Genomic DNA, 25968 nt, shown 5'->3' on the forward strand with positions numbered 1-25968 from the left:
TTTTAAATTCAATAACCGGAAGGTTTCAAACTATTTTTTTTAAGAGATTTTTTACAAATTCATTAAAGTTTATTGACATTTTTTTAGCCTCTGCCATTGTTTTTTCTCACAAGCAATGGTGTTTCTGCTCCACTCCAGGTTTTTATGATCACCGTTGGACCAGCAGCATGTGCTCATGGGCAGGTGTTCACAATCAGGCCTACTTACCTTACTCCAGGACTTCATAGTCTCAGACTAACTAAGCCAAACTTAAGCCATATCCATGAAAGTGACTTAAACGTCCCAGTTTAACTAGTCCACATTACGGCCTACTCCTGGCTTAATCTAGGCCCTGTCTGTGAAACCGGCCCTAGATATATGTGATAAGTTAAAGGCCTATTCAGTCAGATCGTTTTGATCATTTTTCAGTTTCATTTGAAGTACAGTCAGATTTATTAGTTTAATGAAACAAGGGAGAGTGCCTGCGATCATCGCCAGAGACACAGACCTCCACATTTCCCTCCGTTGGACATTAGAAGAACCATCCGTATATTGACGGATGCACGGACATGAGTGACATACGTATGTGGAAACGACGTGTAAAGATACAGAATCTGTGTATATTCCGTTCAACACATATCCGTTTTGAAATCAAAAATCTCTTTTTAAACATAATTTGTGACCAGGTTATCGTGTATGAGAATAATGGCCTAAATGTTTATTTAGAAAATTTCATTTGCAATTTAGTGGTCATTTGGTCGAGGTTCCTGTGGTGTGCCAAAGTTACCCACTGTCAAGAAGTGTGTGTGTGTGTGTGTGTGTGTGTGTGTTCGTGTGTCCGCCCCCCTATACTTGTATAGGAAAGAAGAAATGTATCTTTTCTGTCCACGGATTTTAAAGAACCACATTAACAAACATTTCGTTAAGCTGATCTTCAGAAACAACTGGACACATCTAGGGGACGACATCGAGCAAATGTTTCATTGTTAAGAAAAGTACAATAGTAAATCTCAGTTCATACATTTAGTTTGAAAATGTTTGACTTGAGCAAATGTTAATGAAGGATTTTGCAGCGGCAAAACTGATGCAAATGAGAAAAAAATAATCTGGTGTCTGGGCATGAGGAAAGTGTAAGATTTTTCTTGTTTAGATACTCCATCTCCAGTTAATTTTTCTATTTTTTTTGACTGAAGGGCCGTATTCCATTATATCGTGACATAGGTCACTTGGAAAACCGCCCTCATTTTTAGAATTTGCTGCGGGCCAATTAAAAATAGCCCACGGGCCGCAGTTGGCCCGGGGGCCATAGTTTGGACACCCCTGCTCCCTGTTGTTTTAAACTCCCACATTTCCTCCTGACACTCTAAATCACTTCAAACCTTCTGATTCAATACGTTTTCAGCTTTTCTTATAATTCAGATCAAATTTCAAACATCATGTTCAGCGGCTACGAACAGGAGGAGGATCAGACTTCAAGGTTCACACAAGCTTTAATCAAAATCACTTCAGGAAAATATTTAATCATTTAGCGTTTACAGAAGAGATGACATCATCAGCCCCGACCAATCAGCTGCACTCGTTTCCTTTGATGAGGAAGAAGGTTCCAACAGCGACTCCGATCAGACCGACAGTCAGACCCAATCCACAGAAGACTGCAGGTCCCACACTGGGCTGCTGCACCTCCACCTCTGGAGACAGAGACACACATTAACACATCTGGAGACAGACACACATTAACACATCTGGAGACAGACACACATTAACACCTCTGGAGACACAGACACACACATTAACACATCTGGAGACAGACACACACATTAACACATCTGGAAACAGACACACACACATTAACACATCTGGAGACAGAGACACACACACACACACACACACACACACACACATTAACACATCTGGAGACACACACACATTAACACATCTGGAGACAGAGACACATTAACATATCTGGAGACAGACACACACATTAACACATCTGGAGACAGAGAGACACACACACACACACACACACACACACACACACACACACACACACACACACACACACACACACACACATTAACACATCTGGAGACAGGCACACACATTAACACATCTGGAGACACACACACACATTAACACATCTGGAGACACACACACACACACACACACACACACACACACACACACACACACACACATTAACACATCTGGAGACAGACACACATCTGGAGACAGACACACACATTAACTGCTACATCTGGAACATGAGGATCAGCTGTATTGGTGTAAACCAGGTTCTCACCCCAGATCCTGGTCAGTGATTGGTCCAGGGCCCGATGACTCACTGAACAGCTGTACATGTCTCCCAGCTGTGGGAGGAACTGCAGTCTGGAGAACTGGCTGAAAGAACCGTCTCTGCTGAAGAAGGGAACGTTGCTGCTGGCTCCTTGGGTCACGTTCTCTCCGTTCTTTGTCCAGTAGAACGTCACAGGAGCCGGGTAGAACCCGGACACGTGACAGATTAGGTGGTTCTCCTCTCCGAGCTCCACCTCGTCTCTGGGGTACATCATCGGGCTGGAAGGAGCATCTGGACACAGACAGTATGTTAAACACCAACCTTCAGCCTCATGTTGTATACTGTGCTATGACTTGGTATAATAAATAATAAGGACCTGGAGCATTTCACATGGCATTGCTTTATTTGTGAATTCAGGGCAGAGCAAGACGTACAACAAAGTAGTCAAGTTCAATAATCGAGGGGCTTAACAGGATCCAAAAAGGAACAAACTTGAACTCTTTCTTCCCTGCCCTGGCACTCTTTCTTCCCTGCCGGTTGAGTGAACGCTGGCGCGACTAGCTGCCGCTGCTCTCCGGTTATTTTTAACGTTTTTATGTTTCTATGCCTCGCTTTCAGCAGACTTCCTACTCATGGTGAAAGTGCTACTGTTGATTCATACCATGGGCCTAGTATAGATACAATTTGTTTTCTATCGGCCTTGTTTTTTGAACGTTTAGTTTTACGTACCTGGAATACCTGGCTACTGCTACCGCTGCTCGGTCCAACAGCCCGTGGATCATGATGTGGATCTACAACCTTGCTGTGAGCTCTGTGCTCTTGTGGACTGTCCTGTCTCTTCTAATAAATCCAGCGTCAACCTTGATCCAGTACATGAGTGCGGAGCTCCTCCAACTGCGGTCTCACTACCGTCCTGCTCCCCCGTCAGTACTGCACCGCTTTCCCTACATCGCTCGCCGGAGGTACACCCACCGCGGAGCCGGACGGAGTTATAACATCGATGACTCCTCTGCCATACAGTCCATCTGGTCCTCCGGCCACCGGCAGCCTCCGAAAAACACCGGCAGGAGGGTGGACCACAGCGCGTTAGCTAGCCTAGCTAGGCCGGCTAACGTTGGCTTCTCCAACCAGCATTCTGACATCAACTTTGGACTACTCAACACTCGCTCTCTTACTGGCAAGGGACAACTACTGCAAGACCTCCTCCTCGACCGCAAACTCGACTGTCTCTGTCTTAGTGAGACATGGCAAACTCCTGATGATTTTTCTCAGTTGAATGAATGCACACCACCTGGGTTTGTTTACACCGGCAAACCTCGTCTCTCCGGAAGAGGAGGAGGTCTCGCGATACTACACCGCGAGACTTGGAAGGTCGCTCATGTTACTCTGCCTGCGTCACAGTCATTCGAGGCTGTGGCTCTTCAATTAATTGGCCCTACTCCCACTGTTTTAGTCAACATTTACCGCCCACCCAAACATAACAAGGACTTCATTGATGAATTCACCACATTTCTCACTCACATCTGCTCACTCTCATCCAATATAATTTTGCTTGGTGACATAAATATTCATTTAGACAACAACAATCTTGCATCTACTAAGGACTTCATTTCATGCCTGGACAGTTTTGGTCTCACACAATATATTGATTTCCCCACCCACTGTAAAGGTCATACCTTGGACTTAGTCTGCTGCTCAGGCGTCACTCCTCAAAATTGCTCTGCTGCCGACCTCCCCATCTCTGACCACAAACTTGTCTCATTTAATCTATGTCTTACATTGTCCAAAACCAAGCAATCCCGTGTCATATCCTTCCGTAACATTAAAAATATCAACCTAGCTGACCTCACAACTGGCATTGAAAATCTCTCCATTATCACCCCCCCATACACCCCGGATCAGTTGGTTGATTTGTACAATCATGGTCTCAAATCTCTGCTCAACTCACTTGCCCCTGTTAAAACCCGGCCTGTCTCATTCCCCCACTCTGCCCCCTGGTTTTCCCCCCATCTGCGCCAGCTGAAGGCCAAAGGTCGTCAGCTGGAGCGTCTTTTCAATAGCACTGGACTCACTATACATAAACAAATGCACCATGCTCACATCCTCCATTATAAAGACGCCATTTCATCTGCCAAATCCCAATACTTTGCAGACATTATCAGTTCTGGTGCTGGGAATACCAGGGCCCTGTTCTCAGTGGTCAAAAATTCTCTCCGCCCCCCTGATGTCCTTCCACCACACTTCTACTCCACTGACCACTGTAACTCCATAATGGCATTTTTTGACTCTAAAATATCCACCATCCACCAGCAACTGACCCCTCACACGTCTAGTCATCCGCCTCCCTTTGTTCCCAATCCCCCCCCCTCCGTACCTCTCTCCTGCTTTCAACTCCCCTCAGCGACTGACTTAACAAAACTCATCCGGACTTCCAAACCATCTTCCTGCCAACTTGACCCTCTGCCATCCTCCCTGGTTATAGCTTCCATTCCCTCTCTACTACCCCTGATAACAGCCATTATTCATTCCTCTCTCACCTCTGGTTCCGTCCCATCCCAGTTCAAATCTGCTGCTGTTACACCGCTGTTGAAGAAACCTGGTTTAGACCCCAACATTTTCAATAACCTCCGCCCCATCTCCAACCTGCCATTTCTCTCAAAAATTCTGGAAAAAGTAGTCTCATCACAGATTCAGGCCCACCTCTCCAACAATAACCTCTATGAACAGTTCCAATCCGGTTTCCGCCCCCGTCACAGCACAGAAACAGCACTCATAAAAATCACTAACGACCTCCTGATGGCAGCTGACTCTGGACATTTATCCATTCTCATCCTCCTTGATTTGACAGCAGCTTTTGACACCATTTCCCATTCCATCCTCCTCCACCGACTAGCCTCCATTGGTATATCCGACACACCCCTAGACTGGTTCCATTCGTATCTCTTTGGCCGCACTCAATTCATTCAGTTAAAATCATTCTCATCCCATACCTCCCCCCTCTCCTCCGGTGTTCCCCAGGGCTCTGTCCTTGGCCCCATCCTATTCATCATCTATCTCCTCCCACTTGGTCAAATATTCCGTAAACATAACATTAATTTTCACTGCTACGCGGACGACACCCAGCTCTATGTCTCCTCCAAACCGTCATCCACCCTCCCACCCCCCTCCCTCTGTGCCTGCCTACAGGAAATCAAATCCTGGTTCTCCTCCCATTTTCTCAAACTTAACAGCAATAAAACCGAGATAGCCATCATTGGCTCCAAATTTACACTCACCAAGCAACCCAGTTTCACCCTCTCCATTGACAACACCTCAGTTTCCCCCTCCCCTCAGGTCAAGAGTCTGGGTGTCGTCCTCGACAGCACCCTATCATTCCATACCCATATCAACAACTCCATCCGGTCCGCCTACTTTCACATTCGAAATATCAACCGCCTCCGCCCGTCACTCACTCCCAACAGCGCCGCTATCTTGGTCCACTCTCTAGTCACCTCACGCCTGGATTACTGCAACTCCCTTCTGTTTGGTCTCCCCCACAAACTCCTCCATAAACTCCAGCTGGTCCAAAACGCTGCTGCACGTATCATCACCAAAACCCCTGCCATCTGTCACATCACCCCCATCCTGCACCAACTTCACTGGCTCCCTATCAAACACCGTATCGAATATAAGATCCTCCTCAATACATTCAATGCCATACATAACCTCGCCCCCCCATATCTGTCTGACCTCATCCAAATCAATACTCCCACCCGGTCACTTAGATCCGCCTCCTCCATCAACCTACACGTCCCCCCAGCTCGTCTGTCCACCATGGGGGCTCGAGCTTTCAGCCGCTCCGCCCCACGCCTCTGGAACAGCCTCCCCCCGGACATTAGAAACATGGACTCACCTCTCACCTTCAAATCCCACCTCAAAACACATTTATTTAGGCTGGCATACTCATCCATGGACTGAAAATCTGCTGCAAGCTCTGTGCTTTTTAAACTTGTTTTAATTGTGTTTTTGCCTTGTTTTTGCCTTGTTTTATGCTTGTTAGGCGACCTTGAGTGCCTTGAAAGGCGCCATATAAAATAAATGCATTATTATTATTATTATTAACTGTCAATACACATTCTGTGTCTTTGTCTCAATCACGTCTCCTCTTTTCATTTCTCTCGTTTTCTGGCCTCACTGCCTATTGCGCTTCCAGACAAATGTTTTCAAATTAAAACAATAAAATAATTAAGCTAAATATATTGCATTTATGCTCATAACGTCACATTGTGTCTGGTTGAGGTGATGTTGGGTGTCCACAGCTGACACAGACATGTCCCAGCCACAGAGAACTCTCCAAGGGTGTGCACTTTGTGTAGTGGTTATTTAAATTCTTTATTCATCTTATCTGGTCCAAGACTTTTATTCATGTTGTACTGAACAATGAGTTGGCAATTACGTATTCAGTAGTTGAGAACTAATTATTTTTATTAAAATATCAAAATAATTTTGAACGAACGAGAAACTAATCACATAAAGATCAAACAGCTCACATTATTATTATTATTATTATTATTATTATTATTATTATTATTATTATTATTATTATTATTATTATTATTATTATTATTATTATTATTATTATTATTATTATTATTATTAATAATAATAATAATAATAATAATAATAATAATAACAACCACACAGTCAGTTTATCTGATGCTTAATGAGGCGAAGTCACAGAAAGTTTAGATTCAATATATTTACTGAGTTTCACTGGAGGGTTTTTCAGATAACCGCTTATAGCTTTCAGGTTCCCTCTGCAGACCTGTTGCTCTGCCTCAGCAAATTGATAAGCTCCTTCCTGCATTGTCATATGATCTATGAAGTCCGGCTGAGGCTCCACTCCTCTCTTGTTGATGAAGTCTGCGTACCACGTCTCTTCACCATCCAGAGCGTACATGTACTCTCCATCAACGTCTGAACAGCCATTGATACGAAAGTCCTGATGTCGACCTGAAGAGAGAGAGAGATTTGTTTACAAACTGCTTCCTGTTTGAATCAGACAGAAACATGAAAACACACCACAATCTGTAACCTCAGAGACATACTTGACCCCACACATCAAAGCAGCCCCCACCCTCTCTCCTTTAAATCTGCCCTCAAAACCTCGTCAGACTGTGTTCACTTGTTTGTGTTCTGTAAAAAAATCCCTGAAAAAAAGTATTTAAAAAAAAAACCTCTTCAGAGTCTTTTAGTCTTGTCATCTCATTTTCCTATTATGTTCCGGGTCAAATTGACCCGTTTCAAAGTTTGAAGATCTAGGAAAAGTAGTTAAAAGTATTTTTTCAGTATGAAACTTCTTCTGCTTGCCTTAATTAGGGTAATCAACATATAATATGAAAATATTTCATCTCACACATTTGCAACCACCCCCTGCATGTTTATATCACATAGATACTGTTCGGGTCAATTTGACCCGGCAGTAAAACTGGAGGTAAAAGGGTGTCAGAAATGTAAGACTATTTCTTTCTTTACAACTGTGAGACATATTTCACCCAAATCTCACACACGCACGCACACACACAAACACACACACACACACAGTTGCAAGTGTTATGACTTTTGACGGGAACCATTTATGTTCCCTTAGGAAAACTCCACCCACATTCAGTGGACACTCAACAGGGGAGGGGCAAAACATATAAAATATTCGCTGCATGGGAGTCCTACCAACATTACACTCTGTCAGGCAGACCTTTACAAAATGAGTAGCAGAAGCAAAAGGATGACAGTCCAGGAGGCTCTGGAAGTCATCATTGATCATGACAGTGAAATAGAGGAGGATGTGTCTAAATTCTGATTCTAAGGATTCTGAATTTGAACCAGATGAGGGAATTGCTATTCCTATTCCTCCAAGCAAGACATTCATGTCAAAAAATTGTGAAATTCATCCCCAAATAAGCATCAGGCAAACCTGTCTGCAGAAAACATACAAGTGAAACTCATATAATTAGAATATCATGGAAAATGAATTGGAATTGAGGCAATAAGTCATGCAAAATGGACCCAAACCAAGTACTGAGTACACATGCATGATTATACTTTATAGAGGGCTGATATTTCTGTATTAAAAATCCCTTTTTTTATTGATTTCATGTAATATTCAAATTTCCTAAGATTTTAAATTTGGGGTTTTCATAAGCTGTGTAAACCATAATAATCTAAATTATAACAAATAAAGGCTTTGAATATCTCACCTTTCATGTAATGGGTCTATATACTATATTAGTTTCACCTTTTGAGTCAAATTACTGAAATAAATGAACTTTTGCACAATATTCTAATTTTTCGAGTTTCACCTTAAAGACAGTGCCAGGGCCCACTAGGATGGCACTGACTCGTGTGACTGACATCAAGTCAGCTTTTGAGCTGGTCATGCTAGATTCAATACAGAAAATCATTCTGGAAATTACTAATCTAGAAGGGAGGTGTGTTTTTGGGGAAAAGTGGAAGGAGCTGGACAAAACACATTTAGATGCGCATTTGGGGCTCCTCATCCTGGCTGGGGTTGAAGGATGAATCGACAGCCAGTCTGTGGGATGCAGAGACAGGCACGGCTATATTTCAAGCCACAATGTCTCTGGAGACTTTTCACATTTTCTCCAGTGTTTCAAAAGTAATAAAGTGGTGAAACATTACAAAAAAAGCTTGAACATGTATTTTTTTAATGAAAAACGAGTGAATTATCCTTATTGAACCATTACCTGTTAGAGGTATGGAACACCACATTGCACTAAATATTGATAGAATAGTTAGTAATGGAGTTGGTAATGACATGTTCACACTGCTTGTTAGGATTTTTTTTGGTTTAGGACATCTTTTGGAGATTTAAACATGCACTGGGTCAAATTGACCCAGAACACCATTGCTGTTCCTGACAAATGAACATAACAGGAGGGTTAAGCCTTAGTACAGTTTTTTCTTTGGTCGTGTAAAGCAACTTTAAGTGCTCAGAAAGGCGCTGTATTAACCTAATGTATAATTAATAGAGACAAACTTACTGTCAGCGGAGACACAGAGGACACAGGAGAGGAAGAGGACCATCATCATCATCATCTTCATTAGAACCAGAACCAGCCTGCCACTCTGAACCAGCCTGACACTCTGAACCAGTGTGAGACTCTGAAACTCTCTGAGACTGACTGACAAACTCCTGCAGCAGCTGTTTAGCTCTAACACAGAAAAACAACCAATCACAGGGCAGAGATGAGGTGATGTCATCAGTGTCCAGGTAGAAAGAAACTGCGGCTCTCACATCAAGACAAACTTCATCAAAAACACAAGAACGAATGAAGCAGATCAATAATAAACACTGTGTTTATGAAGCATTTTCAGAATACAGTTTCAGTGACAGAAATAAATAAATAATCAATAAAGAAGCTGAAACTTTTCTCTCAGTGAAGCTTCAACATGTTTAATTCAGTTCCTCCATCTTTGTACATTCAGACGTCCAATCAGAAGTCAGTGCTGTCCATCACGTTCTAACCTTTAAATAAACAAACCTGGAGTTAGAGAGTCTGTTGTTCAATAACCTGATCAGGTCCCACTCACACACTAACAACCAACAGCTGGATGAAAGACTGTGTTAGAATATATCAATTCAATTCAAAGGGGCTTTAATGGCATGAAAGTTTCAATAACAATGTTGCCAAAGCATCAAAATACAAATAGTCACAATATTCGAACAGTAAAGAATAAACAGTAATATGAACATTAATGCAACATTAAGATTGATTTATAATAATTGTATAAACATATCGATCTATCAATCCATCCAGGGCCAACAGCTCCATTGGAGCCCGAACCTAATAAAGGGTTAAATGCATTAATAACAGTTCTGCAGCCTGTTAGGGACGAACTCAGCGACTGATTCAATGAGTTTGTGATAATAAACCTTCAGACAGTAAAGTGTTGCTATGAGACAGAGTCTGAGTTCAGCAGTGAAACCGGTCTGACCACACGATGCCTTCAGGCTCCAACTGAAACCAGGAATTCACCACATTCCCTCTGACTCTGAGGATCAGCTGCAGCACTAAGTCAATGTGAAGTGGTGGATTGTCCTGCAGCACCTGAAGGCAGCAGCGTCTGAGGAAAGTCCCCACTGTTTACTTTCAGTTACAGCTCAGCAGCCAATCAGAAAACAGAGCTGCTGATGAGTCATCGGTCTCCGGCAGAACGAGGTCGTTGTAGGACGGGATCAGAGAGAGAGAAGGGTTTGGAAGTCCCTTTGAACTGTTGCCTTGAGAAGTCAGATCACTGTCACCTTCATCTGAGGAAAGAGAAACAGTGAAAAGAAAACAACCTAAACTACATCACAAACAATCTGCAGTTATCAGAACTGATAAACTCCTGTGTGACAGACAGATCGCTGACTTGGCTCAGCCTCAGCACCCAATCCATTCAACCCTTTCAAGCAGCTTGGACTAAACTTTACCAGAGAGGCTGAGTGTGTGGCTCCCCTTGTATTCGGCACACACTCTCTGGTCCCTCCTTAGGTTAAGGTGTGAAGGGTCCCATAAAGGCTACACACTGCACCTTTAAAACAACTAGTTCATAAATGAGCATTTGCACATTTCTTCTCACTTCGCAGAATATCACATTGTTATATCGTTAAGAACATAACTGCATATCTCTTTTTATATTTAATACTTTACATTTTATAGTATTCATACTTGTCTTATGTTTAGTGTATATTTATAACCCGGCATTTTCATGTACAGTCATGGACAAAAGTGTTGGCACCCCTGGAATTCTGTCGGATAATGCACTGCATCCCCCAGAAAATGTTTGGAGGTACAAATGTTTTGGCATTAATATGTTTATGTCAAATCGAAAAGACAAATGGGATATAATTTCTTTGGTAAAACACATCAGTGTGTTTACAGAAAACTAAATGAGGCCTTCAAAGAGAAGAACACAGTCCCTACAGTCGAACATGGTGGCGGTTCAAAGATGTTTTGGGGTTGCTTTGCTGCCTCTGGCACAGGGCTCCTTGACTGTCCATGAAATCGCAGGACTATCAAGTAATTTCGGAGCGCAATGTCCGGCGCAGTGTCAGAAAGCTGGGTCTCCGTCAGAGGTCATGGGTCTTCCAGCAGGACAGTGACACTTCAAAAAGCACAACAATGGTTTGAGAGAAAGTGCTGGAGAGTTCTGAAGTGGCAATGAGTCCAGATCTGAATCCCATAGAACTCCAGTGGGGAGATCTGAAAACAGCTGTTCAGAGAAGGCACCCTTCAAACCTGAGAGACCTGGAGCAGATGGCAAAGGAAGAATGGCCCAACATTCCAGTGGAGAGGTGTAGAAAACATATGGATGGATACAGGAAGAGATTGTTTTCAGTTATTCTTTCTAAAGGTTGTGCAACCAAGTATTAAGTTCAGGGTGCCAACACTTTTGTCCGGCACATTTTTTGAGTTTTGTGTAAAATTGTATCCGATTTGGCATTTTTGTATTTTCTTTTAGGTGTTTTACAGTTGGAAACAAATGTAATAGAAATATTAATGCCAAAGCAGTTGTTATTGAAATCATTTTCTGGGTGAGACGTTATCAGACAGAATTCCAGGGGTATACGTTTGTCCATGACTGTATGTTTGATCAAAGCTGGAACTGAAACTTTTCTGATTCTGAATTGGGACAAAGTTCAGGACAATGTTTCATGTGCTTTTAACAAAGAAATATCAGTATTTACATTTAAAACTTTGCCAAGACCATTTTAAAACTGAGAATGAGACATGGAATGGGATTGAAACCTGACCCAAATGGTTCAGGGAACCACTGGCTCTTACTGACATGCTGTAGGGGAATACTCCAGGAGGGTTAGATATTATTACAAGTAACAAATGAACGTGGTTAAATGACCAATGACCTGCTGTACATCTTCTACATGATGACTCATATTTCTCTGTCTGACAGGTTTGACTGAAGCAGAAGATTGTATTCCAGCGTTGGAAATCTCATCATTATATTTCATGTTCTCACCGGCTTCAGAGACATTTCTGACCTGGAACTATCAACTACCAAATACATACAATGATGTCTGTGAAATTAACTTTATTCATGTATAAAAACAAAACGTTTTAATTTCTTCCTCACACTATATATATATATATATATATATATATGATTTTATTCAGGACACATGAAGATCCATAGTACAATGTATAAAAAAATAGAGTCAATACATAAATAACAACAAAAAGCACACCAATGCATGCAGATTAAAAAGAAATAAAATAAAAATAAAAAAAAATAAAATAAGAGATCAGCATACAACACTTGCAGTATACAAAGATGCCCTCCAATGTCTCCAGAGTGTAGATGAGAACCTGACAGAGCTGAGCCCAGGCTTGGCCAATGCCTGAATAATACTGTTTTGTGATGCTGTCACTCTACATATAAAACGATACATCAAATTCCTAATTAAAGCATGACAGGTAGGCACACCTACATTTACAAACATTTGACTGGCACTAGACCATCTCGGTATTCTGAGAAGTATCCGCATTCCATCATTATACGCCACAGTTAGTTTTTTCATATTGCTTTTTCTGTAAGCACGCCACAAATGAGCAGTATATAGCGGAGTACAGAATGCTCTAAATAGCGCAACCTTTACAGCAGTAGAACACATGTTAAATTTACGTGCAAGCATATTGGCTTGACCATACATCTTACGACACTGTCTTTTAATGTCTTTATCATCTGACAAATCATTAACAAAATGGTGGCCTAAATACTTCACATCATCACATACTTTAAGAGCAGTACCAGATAAAAAGAAATCAGGAAATACCAATTTCCTGTCTTCTTTGCCTCTGACAATCATAATATTGCTTTTATTTGCATTATATCGAATATCAAAATCCACACCGTATTGGGAACAAACCTTCAAAAGTTGTTGTAAGCCAGCACTATATGGGCAAAATATAACCAAATCATCTGCATACATAAGGTGATTAATGAGGCTATTGCCAATCACACATCCTGTATTGCATGCATTCAACTGCTGTGACAATTCGTCCATATACACATTAAAAAGAAAAGGAGATAGGATTCCACCTTGGCGTACACACTACTGAACATGAAACATATTATTTGAATTCATTACTTGTCTAAAAAGATCTTAAGAATGCTACTCACAAGTGGATGTTATTGTTTTGGTGGTTGGTGGCGGGGAGGTGTGTGTGTGTGTGTGTGTGTGTGTGTGTGTGTGTGTGTGTGTGTGTGTGTGTGTGTGTGTGTGTGTGTGTGTGTGTGTGTGTGTGTGTGTGTGTGTGTGTGTGTGTGTGTGTGTGTGTGTGTGTGTGTGTGTGTGTGTGTGTGTGTGTGTGTGTGTGTGTGTGTGTGTGTGTGTGTGTGTGTGTGTGTGTGTGTGTGTGTGTGTGTGTGTGTGTGTGTGTGTGTGTGTCTGGCTGGGGGAAGGGATGGAAGTTGAAGGATATGACAAATCAAAATGTGTTTTGCAACCTGTATTGTATTCTGTGCTGAGTTGTTAGAGATAGTGTTGCACTAAAACAAACTGGTGGAACATGTTAGAGCGTCAGGAAGGATCAGGTGACTGGACTTCTGATCAAAGATTAAAACCTCAAACACAGAAGTGAGAATCAAACCAGCAGAACGAGTCCAGCCTCACGTGACCTACCGCGGCTCTGTTCAGCAGCTTGTTGTTTGAACGCAGCGTCTCACACACACACACACACACACACACACACACACACACACACACACACACACACACACACACACACACACACACACACACACACACACACACACACACACACACAGCGTCATCAGTTACCAGGGGCAGAGCTCTGGACACTGGCGCTAACCTCAGCCCAGTTTAACAGAGAGAAGGAGCTCAGACGCCCCCTACTGGCTCAATAACACACTGCAGCTCATTACCACCTGCTCAGGGGAGGGAGAATCATACTTTAGATTACAATCAATATTTAAATCCATCATTGGCACCAGAGAGGAAACAGTAGGCCTAATGCTTTAAACAGAGTTTGAGTTTGTCTGTTTAGGGTCAGGATTTATTACACTGAATACAGTTTCTGCTAATGTGATGACAAAAGATTCATCTAAAAGATCTCTAAATTAATTAGTTAGTATAGTCTATCATTATTTTATCACAGTTTTTCTTACTCGTATATATAACTCTGCTATATAAGCTCCTGTATAAAAACACATTTTTGTTTTATCTGTTTTTATGACTCATCTCCGCTGGGGGAGAGCACCATAGATATATATGGAACACTGGATACGTCACGTCAATGTTGAGCTCCAGTCGGCTGACGGCACGCGCGGCGGCCATCTTGAGTGGGTCAACCTGCTGCCTAGTGCATTACACCATATGGAAAATTCATACAAACATGTAGCAAATTTGGGCTGTGATGGCTTGGTGGATGACACTAAAAACATCATAGTTGATATTTGATTCTGAGTGGTAGGAAGATTTTTTTCCCTCTGTTACACAAAAGAAAACAGACTGAGATACAACTGGAACTATTGATTGAATTTATTTAACACATCAAATACAAATTAAACATATGAAAAATACAAAACAAAATGAAAAGCACAATAAAAAATATTTAATAAATTTACTTCCTGTGTTCCTTATCATTTTACACAATTTGCTATATTAATGATACTATGTATTTACAATCAATATATTTACAACTTAAAATACTATATTTTATAATTTATATATTTATACAATCCAGTCTATTTGTTTAATTTCTTTAATATATTTACACTTTATATATATTTATACAATCCTTATCTATACAGTTTGGTACAGTATGTTTTTATACATTTAATACAATCTATATATATATATATATTAATTGGTCTATAATAGCCTCATGCTGTAAGGTGTCAGGTGTGTGTGAGTTGTGTGTGTGTGTGTATGGTGTGTGAGTATGGTGTGTATGGTGTGTGTAAGGAGTGTGTGAGTTCTGTGTGTGTATGGTGTGTGAGGTGTGTGTATGGTGTATGTGGCAGTAAATGTACAGTGTAGATCAGTGCTTATAATGCAGCAAGGTTAACGCCTGCATTGTTCTTGTTTGATAATTTATTAAAATAGAAAAGGTAAGTAAAATGAATTTGAGTTGCTTTGGTAGTTTGATCTAAGTTATATATTTGTAGCTTCAGTGTTGCTGTAAGGGCTGCCACTAACATCAGATCATAATTATTTAACATGTATTCATTGAGGGATATTAATTATCCCTAACTTAATGTTACTAACATCTTTAATTAAATTAATCATTGTTATTTAAAAAATGTTTTGGCATCCACTATATATTCATAAAATGAAGGTTACTTCAAATAATTGCAGCAAGAAAATCAGTTCAAGAAATAACCTCCCCTTCTTAATATACCAACAACAGTTTCACTGATATATCCTCTGTGCACAGAAAAGATGACAAGAAGTAGTTGAAAAATATATATCTGGTTATGCAATAAAAATCCTCAATATACTATTTTCTGTATTCCTATCAACGTGGTTTATAATATTATTTATAATATATAATTAGATAGATACTGTATTGATCCTGAAGTACATTCTAACATCCAGTAGCAGCAAACATATGTAATAAAACAGAACCAATAGGAATTAAAATTAGGAAGCAAACAGAATTATAACCAACAGGTAAACATGTCTGTCTGTGGTTTGATCCTTTCAGGTGAATGTTCCATTGCGTCACCACACAGCCGTTGCAGTCCAGGTTTATGGCTCAGCTGGAAAACTTCTCTGACAAACGGAGGAGTTTCTTCACGAGCAGAGGAGGAGTGGAGACGTCCTGGGGGTCACGAGCAGAGGAGGAGTGGAGACGTCCTGGGGGTCAACAGAACGGTAAGTAGAATGAATTAAAGTTTTTCTTTATTCACGTGTCATGCCTGTCTGTCCCGTCACACAAGGGATAACATGACACAGACACAAAAAACATCCATTCATCCATAACTTCCACACACAATAACTCTGCACAAAATAGAGAAAACATATTGCAGCAGCCAAAACAAAATAGTGTAACCCATAAACTAGGGTAACTAGAAACAACCACAGAATAAATAAATAAACAGGAAATGTCAGTTCCAAACAGAGAATCATCATACACCAAGGCCCATCAGCTGCATTTCACATATTAACATTTTCTTACATAAATTATCCACTGTCACACATTTTCAGAAATCTATTCCATAAACTGCACATAGATAATACCCAGCACAGTTCAAATCAAATCAAATCAAATCAAATCAAATCAAATCAAATCAAATCAAATCAAATCAAATCAAATCAAATCAAATCAAATCAAATCAAATCAAATCAGTTTTATTTGTATAGCCCAATATCACAAATAGACATTTGCCTCAGTGGGCTTTACATTCCATACAGGTCGACACCCTGAGGCCTGTTTCAACTCAGAGCGCAGGATTAAACTCAGAGTATGTAAAACCTGCTACCTGAAACAGGCCTCTGCCCTTACACCCTTAGCTCAGTGAAATGCATATGTACCTTTGCATTGGTTTGAGTATCTTAAGGTTTTCTTCTCCATAGCTGCATGGGATGGGCGTGAGTGATCGATTCCTGAAATAGTCCTTGTTTCAAGTTTTTTTTTGTGTGTGTGTGTGTGTGTAGGCCTTATATGTACTTTAAGATGTTACATCGTGTACAACATGACACCAAACAGACATTTTATCTCTGTCTCTCCGCACTATCAAAAAAGCACTGAAAATGCCCAAAAATAATCTTAACAAGTTTAACAAATGCAAATATTTTGATGTTAGAAACTAGCACCAATATCGCGTTAGAGCGTAGAGCGTTGTGTCACAGCAGCAGGTGTTGTTACCTGCCTCCTCCGTGCAGCGCGTCTTCTCCACAGACTGATCTCAAACCAAACGCGTTCTCGCCTTTCTCCCAAACACGTGGACGCAGGAATCTCACTGTAAGTATTGACCGTCCAGATTTCTTCTAAACAGATTATAAGGTTCTAGTTTATTGCAATATTTCATGAGTGAATTGTCCGACTGAGCATCACGCGTCGTGTTTACAACTATTTCTGCTGCTTCGGTGAGTCCGTTCTTGTAATAATTATTATTTCGTCTGTTACTACAGCCCATCGTTTAAAAAAAAAATCACCGTAACAAGCTGTATGAAAACAACTGGGGATGCGACGGATATAAAGAGGCAAGATCAAGGAGCCATGTTAGGATGAAATAAATAAGCTAAAGTATGTCCCAATAGTATGCATACTGCATCCTAACTAGATTATTTTTATGGTCAGATGTAGTATGTAGAATAGAACAAAGAGAGAGTGTGAGATTATGAATGCAGCCTGTCTCTGGTTGAGGTGCAGTATTGTCTCTGTCCAGCAGAGGTCAGTGTGGCATCACTAATACTGTTTGGTCTCAAACACTCTGAATTCATACAGTACATGTTGATGTCTCTCTTTCTTTATTCCCTGTGTGTGTGTAACATAGCGTTAAGTGGCAAACAGTGCAATTTGCTGACTTTTGTAGAGCTTACTGAAGCTGTTTGAGGACTCGGACTCAACTGGAAGTAGGCCTATACAAAGTGGCGGTGTTTACCCTTGATGTTGCCCGTGGTACATGCTACTAGGGTGTGTGTGTGTGTGTGTGTGTGTGTGTGTGTGTGTTGCAGGTTTCATTGTCTCTCATCTGCTGCTTTCAGCTTATAACTTTGGACTCAGTCAAGACCTTTCACAATAAGAGTCCCGTTCATGAAACGTCCCTGTGATGCTTGAAAGAAGAAAAACACTGACAGAACAGACGGGATTTAAACCCACAATTTCCTAACCCTAACCCTCCAACCTCCAACCTCCAACCTCCTAACCCTAACCCACAACCTCCGTCCTTCTGTTAGCTGATTAATATGTCTCTACCCGCCACAATAAAAGACGACCAGCTGGACATAGAAATATAGAATTAAAGGTAAAGAGACACCACCTCCTTTTACTGGTTAGTTATTGTTCATTATAATCTTTATTTCTGTAGAGCACTTTATGTTGCATTCACTATGTATGAAAAGTGCTATGAAAATAAAGTATGATTGATTTTGTTATTGCTGTTCTATTGTCCTGACAGTAAAGGCTTCTTAACCCTAACCCTTCTTCTTCTCTTCTTCTGTCGTACGTCCTTAGACCTTCAGTTCGGTAGAGGCGAGCCAATCCAGCGTCCTATGATCGAGGTCAATTAGACTACGATTGCCGTTCGGGGGCCGGTTAACTGGTTAACTGGTTAACAGTAAAGACTGAACTGACTCTCACAGAAGAACCCGTCTCTCTCTCTCTGTCCCGTGGTGAAGTCTCCGCCCGCTGGGATCAAACCCGACTCAGCGACCTCAGGTACGGCACACAGGTGAGTGAGGGATGGATGTGTGTGAGACTCAAAACAACAAAAACTAATTTTAGAGCTTTAAAATTTAAACCGTAGCTCGTCGATTTCATCTTGCGAATTTCTGCATTTCAGTTTGCGCCTTTTCTGAACCTAATTCTGAAATAGATGAATAACTAAATTAAACTGATCTAAAGTGAGTTTCTGAGGAACTCCGTGTTCCTGTAAGTGAAGCTCCCACATTCCAAACCGAGGGGAAATGGGCCATAAAACTTTGTGTAAAAACATGGCAGACAAGAAGGAAGACTGCGACAAATAGTTTTTTTCTAGTTAATAAATAGTATTGTTATTTACAATAACCATCGTGTTTTCTTAGTTTTGTCGTTATGATGTTTCAATTTATCAAGCATATAAAATTAGGTCTCTTGTATCCGGGCTGCTCGTGGTGTAGTGGTTAGACCACCAGATGTTTGAATGAACCTTAGATAATAATCATTGATCGACCTCCTGATTATGATGGTTGATATGAAAACATTAATATGTCAGTGATGAGTAGAAGCTGCTGTTTCATCATAAAGAAAAACTGTTTGTTGGTGAGTAACTAAATAAATCCACAGAGAGTTGTTCTGATGTTTATTGAGTCAGAAAAGGTTTCACTCCAGTAAAAATATAGAAATCTAACAATCACACAACCTACGAGCCCAAATCCTCCCAACGGCTGGATTCTATTGATTTAAAGAGCAGCTATGAGTCAGTTAGCAGCTGTTAAATATTGATTTCACACAGTAAAGCTTCAGATCACATGTGGATACAGCAGAGTCTGAAGACCAGGGTTTAGACCAGTATCAGGGACAGATCACCAGAGAATCAGCTGTTCAGTCAGCCAGCAGGGGGCAGCACTGACACACAGGAGCAGGTAGAAGCAGCAGCTGCTTTCCTCCATCAGACACACAGGATCAGGAAGAGGGAACCAGAATCCGCCCTGAGAGAGAGAGAGAGAGAGAGAGAGAGAGAGAGAGAGAGAGAGAGAGAGAGAGAGAGAGAGAGAGAGAGAGAGAGAGAGAGAGAGAGAGAGAGAGAGAGAGAGAGAGAGAGAGAGAGAGAGAGAGAGAGAGAGAGAGAGAGAGAGAGAGAGAGAGAGAGAGAGAGAGAGAGAGAGAGAGAGAGAGTAATACACCAGGTTTTGTTTTGTTGTAATCATCTGTATGTTATGTTGTTATATGTTGAATATTTTTACTTATAGTATTATAATTTGATGATGTGCTTTGGCAATATTGTACACTACTGTAACTTTCATGCCAATAAAGCCAATTTGAGAGAGAGAGAGAGAGAGAGAGAGAGAATAAACTGGTGGAAACTGTTAGTGGTGCTTGTGAACTGGGTTAATATCTGAAAAGATTTAAATTGTCAAGCGATTAAAAAAATTAATCTAATTAATTACAGGCTCTGTTATTAATTAATCTAAATTAATCGCATACTTATATGACACTTTTATGCCTGTTTATAAACAGCTGTATAGCCTACTACAGTTTGTTTCTCTGTCTCTCTCTCTGTCTCTCTCTCTCTCGCGCGCTCGCTCTCCGTCTCTCGTAACTTCTGTCTCCTCCCCTCAGCCAGCTTTATACATGAACTAGCGCCGAATTTTCTCAAAAAAACAAGCAGACAAAATTACGACTTTCCATCTCCCACAACAGACAGCGCTGCACTGCCACCATTTCGTAGCCTACTTATAGGCAAAAATATTGACACACACACACACACACACACACACACACACACACACACACACACACACACACACAAACACACAAACACACACACACGGGGCGGGTGTCCGTTTATGCGAGACAGCTAGCAAACAAAATTGGAGGAAGATTGAGAGATAGGCCTACTGTTTTGAACCTAGCCTACATTGTTGCACCCACTAAATCAATAATGTACGGACACTGCGGAGAATTAAGTAAGATGTCTTCCTACCTTCATGCATCCCATAAACCGTCCATAGAGCCCTCGAGTCGGCCCCTTTCCCTTGCTTCTCTCTTTACCTTTCTCCCTTTAACCCACGCGCCCGGCCCGGCAAGCTACAGGTGCAGCTCCGCACCACTTTTTCACCGGGTCAAAAGGCATTATAGAAGTGCGATTAATCTGCGTTAATTTTTTTAATCGCATTAATTTTTCTGTGATTAATTAATCGAAATTAACGCGTTAATTTGACAGCCCTAATTTAAATCAAATATCACAAATAGCCATTTTCCTCAGTGGGCTTCACAGTCTGTACACAGTATGGCACCCTCTGCCCTTTAGCTTGTCTACGGAATAACTCCCAGTAAAAACCCTTTAGGGGGCTGTTAAAAAGACTCCTAAACCCGATACTGAGGCCTTTAAACAGTTTAGAGGGTAAACTGGTCTGACCTCTGGTTTTGCTCTTGTAGTAGATGAATCCAGCCAGAGATAAGATCAGACCCAGGATCAGTCCGGAGGCTCCGATGGCGATCTTGTTTCTCTCAGACTCAGGCATGGACGGGTCTGAGGACAGACAGACAGACAGACAGACAGACAGACAGACAGACAGACATGTGGAGGGACAGACAGACAGACATGTGGAGAGACAGACAGAGAGACAGACAGACAGACAGACAGACAGACAGACAGACAGACAGACAGTGTTAGTTTGTTCCTTATTCAGCGTGGCTTAACAAACTTGCAGTGAGTTGACATTGGAAAATGTAACTAGAGTAAAGTTTCTATAGGTAGAAATCTAGTTTAGTTAACTAAAGCTATTTAGAAAAACCGTAACCCTTTCTGGAAGGTGAAAAGCCCTGAGATCTAAACCTGTCGGTAATAAAACAGTCACTGAACAACTTGAATCACGATATGAATGTAGTTGAACTAGCTACAAAATGGGGTTAAACTACTACTTTCAATAGTTGGAGTTCACTACTGCTTCACTAATACTAACAGGCAGAGAGACAGGCAGGTAAAGAGGTAGACAGGTGAGCAGACAGACAGGTAAAGAGGTAGACAGGTGAGCAGACAGACAGGTAAAGAGGCAGACAGGTGAGCAGACAGACAGGTATTTACCCCAGTCAGTAACCAGAGGTTCTCTCAGGCTGGCGTGCTCCACCACACAGGAGATCTTCTCTCCAGACCTTCAACACAAACACAGTTTCTGTCACAATCACTGAGAAACCAGAACCTGGACTAGAATGGTGTAAACAGATAAGAATGTAGGAAAACTGTCCTGGATTAAAATAACTTATTAACATTCATTATTCAAGTGTTAAGTCCTATAAACTAAGAATTCCACTAAATAAAGTTCTGCCAAATTAATATTTTTTGTTCATAGAGTTTCAACATATTTTCGAATCAAGATTTGGACCGACTTGGTTTTGTTTATCTGTAGAAGTTTGTATGATATATTTTCATTACATGTGAATGATAAGTTATCTCCACAAAAGATCATTAGTTGGCTCAAATGTAAACAGTTTTCCTTTTAAACTGAATAGTTTTAGTCTAGGCCTAAGAAATCTTGCACAGACAGTTGACTTGAATATTTGAGTTTTCCTAACTTTTTAATTTGAACATTGTTGGATTTTTTAGGGCTCACGTGGGCGTGTACTCGAGGTGAGAGTGGATCTGGTAGTACCAGTCCCCGTCTGCCAGCTCCTCAGTGGAAGTGACATCAGAGGTGACTTCCCGTCCGTCTCTGGTCCAGTGAACTCTGATCAGTTTGGGGTAGAAGTCGAAGACGCTGCAGACCAACACGGCCGCGTGTTTACCACCAGAGGGCGCAGTGGAGTGCAGACGTACGTAGGGCTTAGCTGGAACACATCAGGACCATGACGGGATTATTAGTGTTAATTATGATTTATTCATTCAGAGCTCAGGACTACGTAGGGCTTAGCAGGAACACATCATTAAATATAATATTATAAAATTCATTTAAAAACAACCAGTCGACCAAAGTGCTGTCCAACATTAAAGCCAGATGGAAAAACAACATTAACACAAAGATGAATTGCAAGGCAGTAAAAGTTATAATATATATAATATGCACATAGACGTGGGATTGAAAACAAATAGACGTAAATATTTTAATTTACTGCTGTAAAACGAGGCAAAGAAAACCGAAATCGCGAAGAGCATCCAAAGGCCATTAAAACAAGTATGTCTTGAGTTTTTCTCTAAAGTATCAATGCAGCGGAAGGGGAAGGTTGTTCTATAGTTCTACAGGCACGTTTTACCCTCCAGGCTTGAATGTGGGACACTTTTAAGCAGAGTTAAGACGAACGAGGAGTTGGAATTGGGGCAAAGGTGCTCTGTAATGTACGGCTTCAAAAACCAAAAGACCTTGAAATCGTTATGACGCTGATGGTGATAATTAGCAACTAAAACAATACATTCATTTTTTACTCAAAATGTATTTGAAGAACACACTTTGTCAGAATGATAAAACGACCAGCAGGTGGCGACAGAGACCAACGTTTCAGTCCAACATGATTTCATCTTCATTACTTATTCATTTACAGTTTAATTCATATACTGTAATTATGTAATTCATCTTCATGGAAGTTAAACAATATATTACTGTGTTTCTTTGAGGAAGGTACGTGAGAAACATCATTAATAGCAGGAATATAATAATTATGTTATTGTTTCAGTAGCAGAGTTTCATCACCAGGTGTCGGTGGTAACAAAGACTTTAGTCAAATTGTTTCTTGTGAAATAATTATGCTCTATAATATTTGATACTTTCAAAATAATCTGATGTGTAAAACAATTTGTTGTTGTTGAGTGAAGGATAAACAATAAAATATAAACGATATATTTAACTTTACTGCTTGTGAAATAAACAGATCAGCTGTTTGAGTTCAAAGTGAAATATGATCAGAACAAACTGTCAGTTCAGTCAGAGATTTAATGATTAATAAAAGATTCAATAACATGATGATGTCACACACACACAAACTCACCTGATTTAGTCAGAGCAGAGTTCCAGTCATTCCCTACGTTGTTTAGGCAGTACGCCTCCTTCTGAGCTCTCATGGCGCTCAGCGCTCCAGGAAGACTGTTCCTGTAATCAGCCTGTTTCATGCCGTACTCAGTGTATCCAACAAACTTCCCAACACTGCTGCTGAACCTGAAGAGCTCCACTTTGTTGAAATATACAGAGCGAATGTACTCGATGTCTTTAGGATCAGTGGAGTTAAAGGCACAACGGTCCAGCCCATAATTCAGAAATCCGCCTGAGAGACAAAAACAGAGAAAATCAGTTTGTGAATCAGAGACAGAGTGCAGAGTGTAATGATCAGCATATTTATCAGTAAACTGCTGAGTGATGAGTATGTATCGTACCTGGATTTGTTATACAGTAATGTATCACTGTATTGCTGAGCATAGTGTTGCGTGTATCCTACCTGCGCTGTGTGTATTGATGTGTCTATCAGTGTATTGATAAGAATATGTTAATGAGCGATGAGTGTGTTTGTGTCCTACCTGTGTTAGGGTTAGGTATGCAGTATGATCAATGTATCAGTGAATATATTAAACTAGGTTAGTGTGTGCATCGTACCTTCGTGTATTGATCATTGCATATTGATAAGTATATTTCGGGCTCCTACCTGTGGTGTGGAGGCTGATGAAGAGCAGGCAGCAGCAGCTCAGGATAAAGGATGAAGACATGTTGCTCTGTTCTCTTCACAAACACTGACAGCGTCTCACTGAGAGCTGCTCTATAAACCAGAGGACACGTCACTGCAGCGTCAGCTGTTGCTAGGTAGACCTCTCTGGCTGGAGGCTCAGTCATCTCATGTTATTATTCTACACTAATTAACCATGGAAACCAATAGATCAACATTTAACAGTGATACTTGAGAAGTGGGACAAAACAGGCTGCAATGTTGAAAAAATACAAACCTTATGTTTAGGCACATTAAATTACATGTATGTTTCCAACATATATTAAGCTACACTCTAAAAAGTGTATTTTTGAAAAGTTGAAGTAACGCACTGTTTTGAATAAGTCTGACTCAGTTTTCTGCTTTAGCGATGGCAACGTACTTTTGTGGATTACATCAAATTGAAATTGTACTGTACTACATAGACCTGACATTGACTTGCTTTTCTTATGCAAATGAAAGCGCTTCAATTAGGTTTTCCTGTCTAACGTCATGACGTGGACGTTTACGTCAACGTCTTTTTCAACTAAAATTTTCCTGTGAAGCCGCCATGTTTTCTCCTCGCATTCGTCTCGCACACGGTCACGGCGCCCCAACAAAACGGTAAGTTTGATACAGACAAAGTAATGTTTTACAAATGAAATGTTAATTGTCGGATAATAAATGTTCTGCCTGTAATGGTTACAGTTTTTCGTCTTAAGGTTAACTAAGCTACACTGAGCCGGACCAGCAAAGTCATGCTGTGTCCTTCAGGTTAGCTTAGAATTTTCGATTAATTTATCTGATTCTGTGAGAAATTGTTGGCCATTTGTTCAAACCACTTGTGTGTACAACTTCCCGTGGCATTTAAAGGTGATAGTTTGGCTGTTAACTGGTCAGTAATTAATTGCATTTTGTCAGCGGACACATGTAGAGTGAACGGTTAGTAAATTGCGCGCGGTGCCGAGTGCTCTGCTCTCGGGTTAGCATGCTGTGTAGGCTACTGGTAAGGCCAGATACATTTACATTTCTTTACCACCGAGCTGCATGCGCCTGTTGTTCAGTACACCGTGTGTGTGTGTGTGTGTGTGTGTGTGTGTGTGTGTGTGTGTGTGTGTGTGTGTGTGTGTGTGTGTGTGTGTGTGTGTGTGTGTGTGTGTGTGTGTGTGTGTGTGTGTGTGTGTGTGTGTGTGTGTGTGTGTGTGTGTGTGTGTGTGTGTGTGTGTGTGTGTGTGTGTTACTGCCGTCACCGCATCCTCTATCAACGTTTTTAGTATGAATACTCAGGCAGCACCAATGAGAGTCGCATGTCGTTCTGATGAAAGCACGGAGGTGAGTCCGGCTGCTAAATAAACAACACCATTACTATTCCTTCTATCATTATTAGTTTGCTAGCGGACAGGTAGAATAAACTGAACTGCGCCCGCGTGTCTGTTTGGGCCATTCGTTCCTGCGTGTGTCATGTAGTTCTCGTGACAACCAAATACTCAACCTAACTGTGAAACGCAGTGATAACTGCCTCTGTGGCTTGTTTGACACGGAGGCAGCAGCGGTGAAACCCCATAGTTATACGTTTCTCGGTGGTTAAAGCATTCACCAGTCCAGCTCATATTAGTTTGCTATATCGCAGCAGACTGTTTT

General features: G+C 41.0%; 2 protein-coding genes across 2 annotated transcripts in view; both read right to left on the bottom strand.

Annotated features, from left to right (window-relative positions):
• Positions 1–941: 941 nt before the first annotated feature.
• LOC307269228 (RLA class II histocompatibility antigen, DP alpha-1 chain-like) overlaps positions 942–25968 on the bottom strand; it is a 38617-nt gene continuing 13590 nt past the window's right edge. The window contains exons 2-5 of the mRNA XM_080052105.1: positions 9313–9415; positions 7016–7264; positions 2279–2563; positions 942–1667 (exon numbers count right to left, since the gene is read on the bottom strand). Of these exons, the coding sequence (XP_079908231.1) occupies positions 1546–1667; positions 2279–2563; positions 7016–7264; positions 9313–9373 (717 nt within the window). The 5' untranslated portion in view covers positions 9374–9415 and the 3' untranslated portion in view covers positions 942–1545. The remainder of the gene's footprint in view (positions 1668–2278; positions 2564–7015; positions 7265–9312; positions 9416–25968) is intronic.
• LOC307269224 (H-2 class II histocompatibility antigen, E-S beta chain-like) lies at positions 19291–24375 on the bottom strand. Its single transcript, XM_080052100.1, has 6 exons — positions 24292–24375; positions 23644–23916; positions 22278–22491; positions 21752–21819; positions 21083–21196; positions 19291–19652 (listed from the first exon to the last, which is right to left on the bottom strand). Exons 1-6 carry the CDS (start codon positions 24350–24352, stop codon positions 19627–19629), a joined length of 756 nt encoding a protein of 251 aa, XP_079908226.1. The 5' UTR covers positions 24353–24375; the 3' UTR covers positions 19291–19626.

The sequence above is a fragment of the Ammodytes marinus genome (assembly GCF_949987685.1).
Source record: "Ammodytes marinus genome assembly, chromosome: 23".
NCBI classification, from domain to species: Eukaryota; Metazoa; Chordata; class Actinopteri; order Uranoscopiformes; family Ammodytidae; genus Ammodytes; species Ammodytes marinus.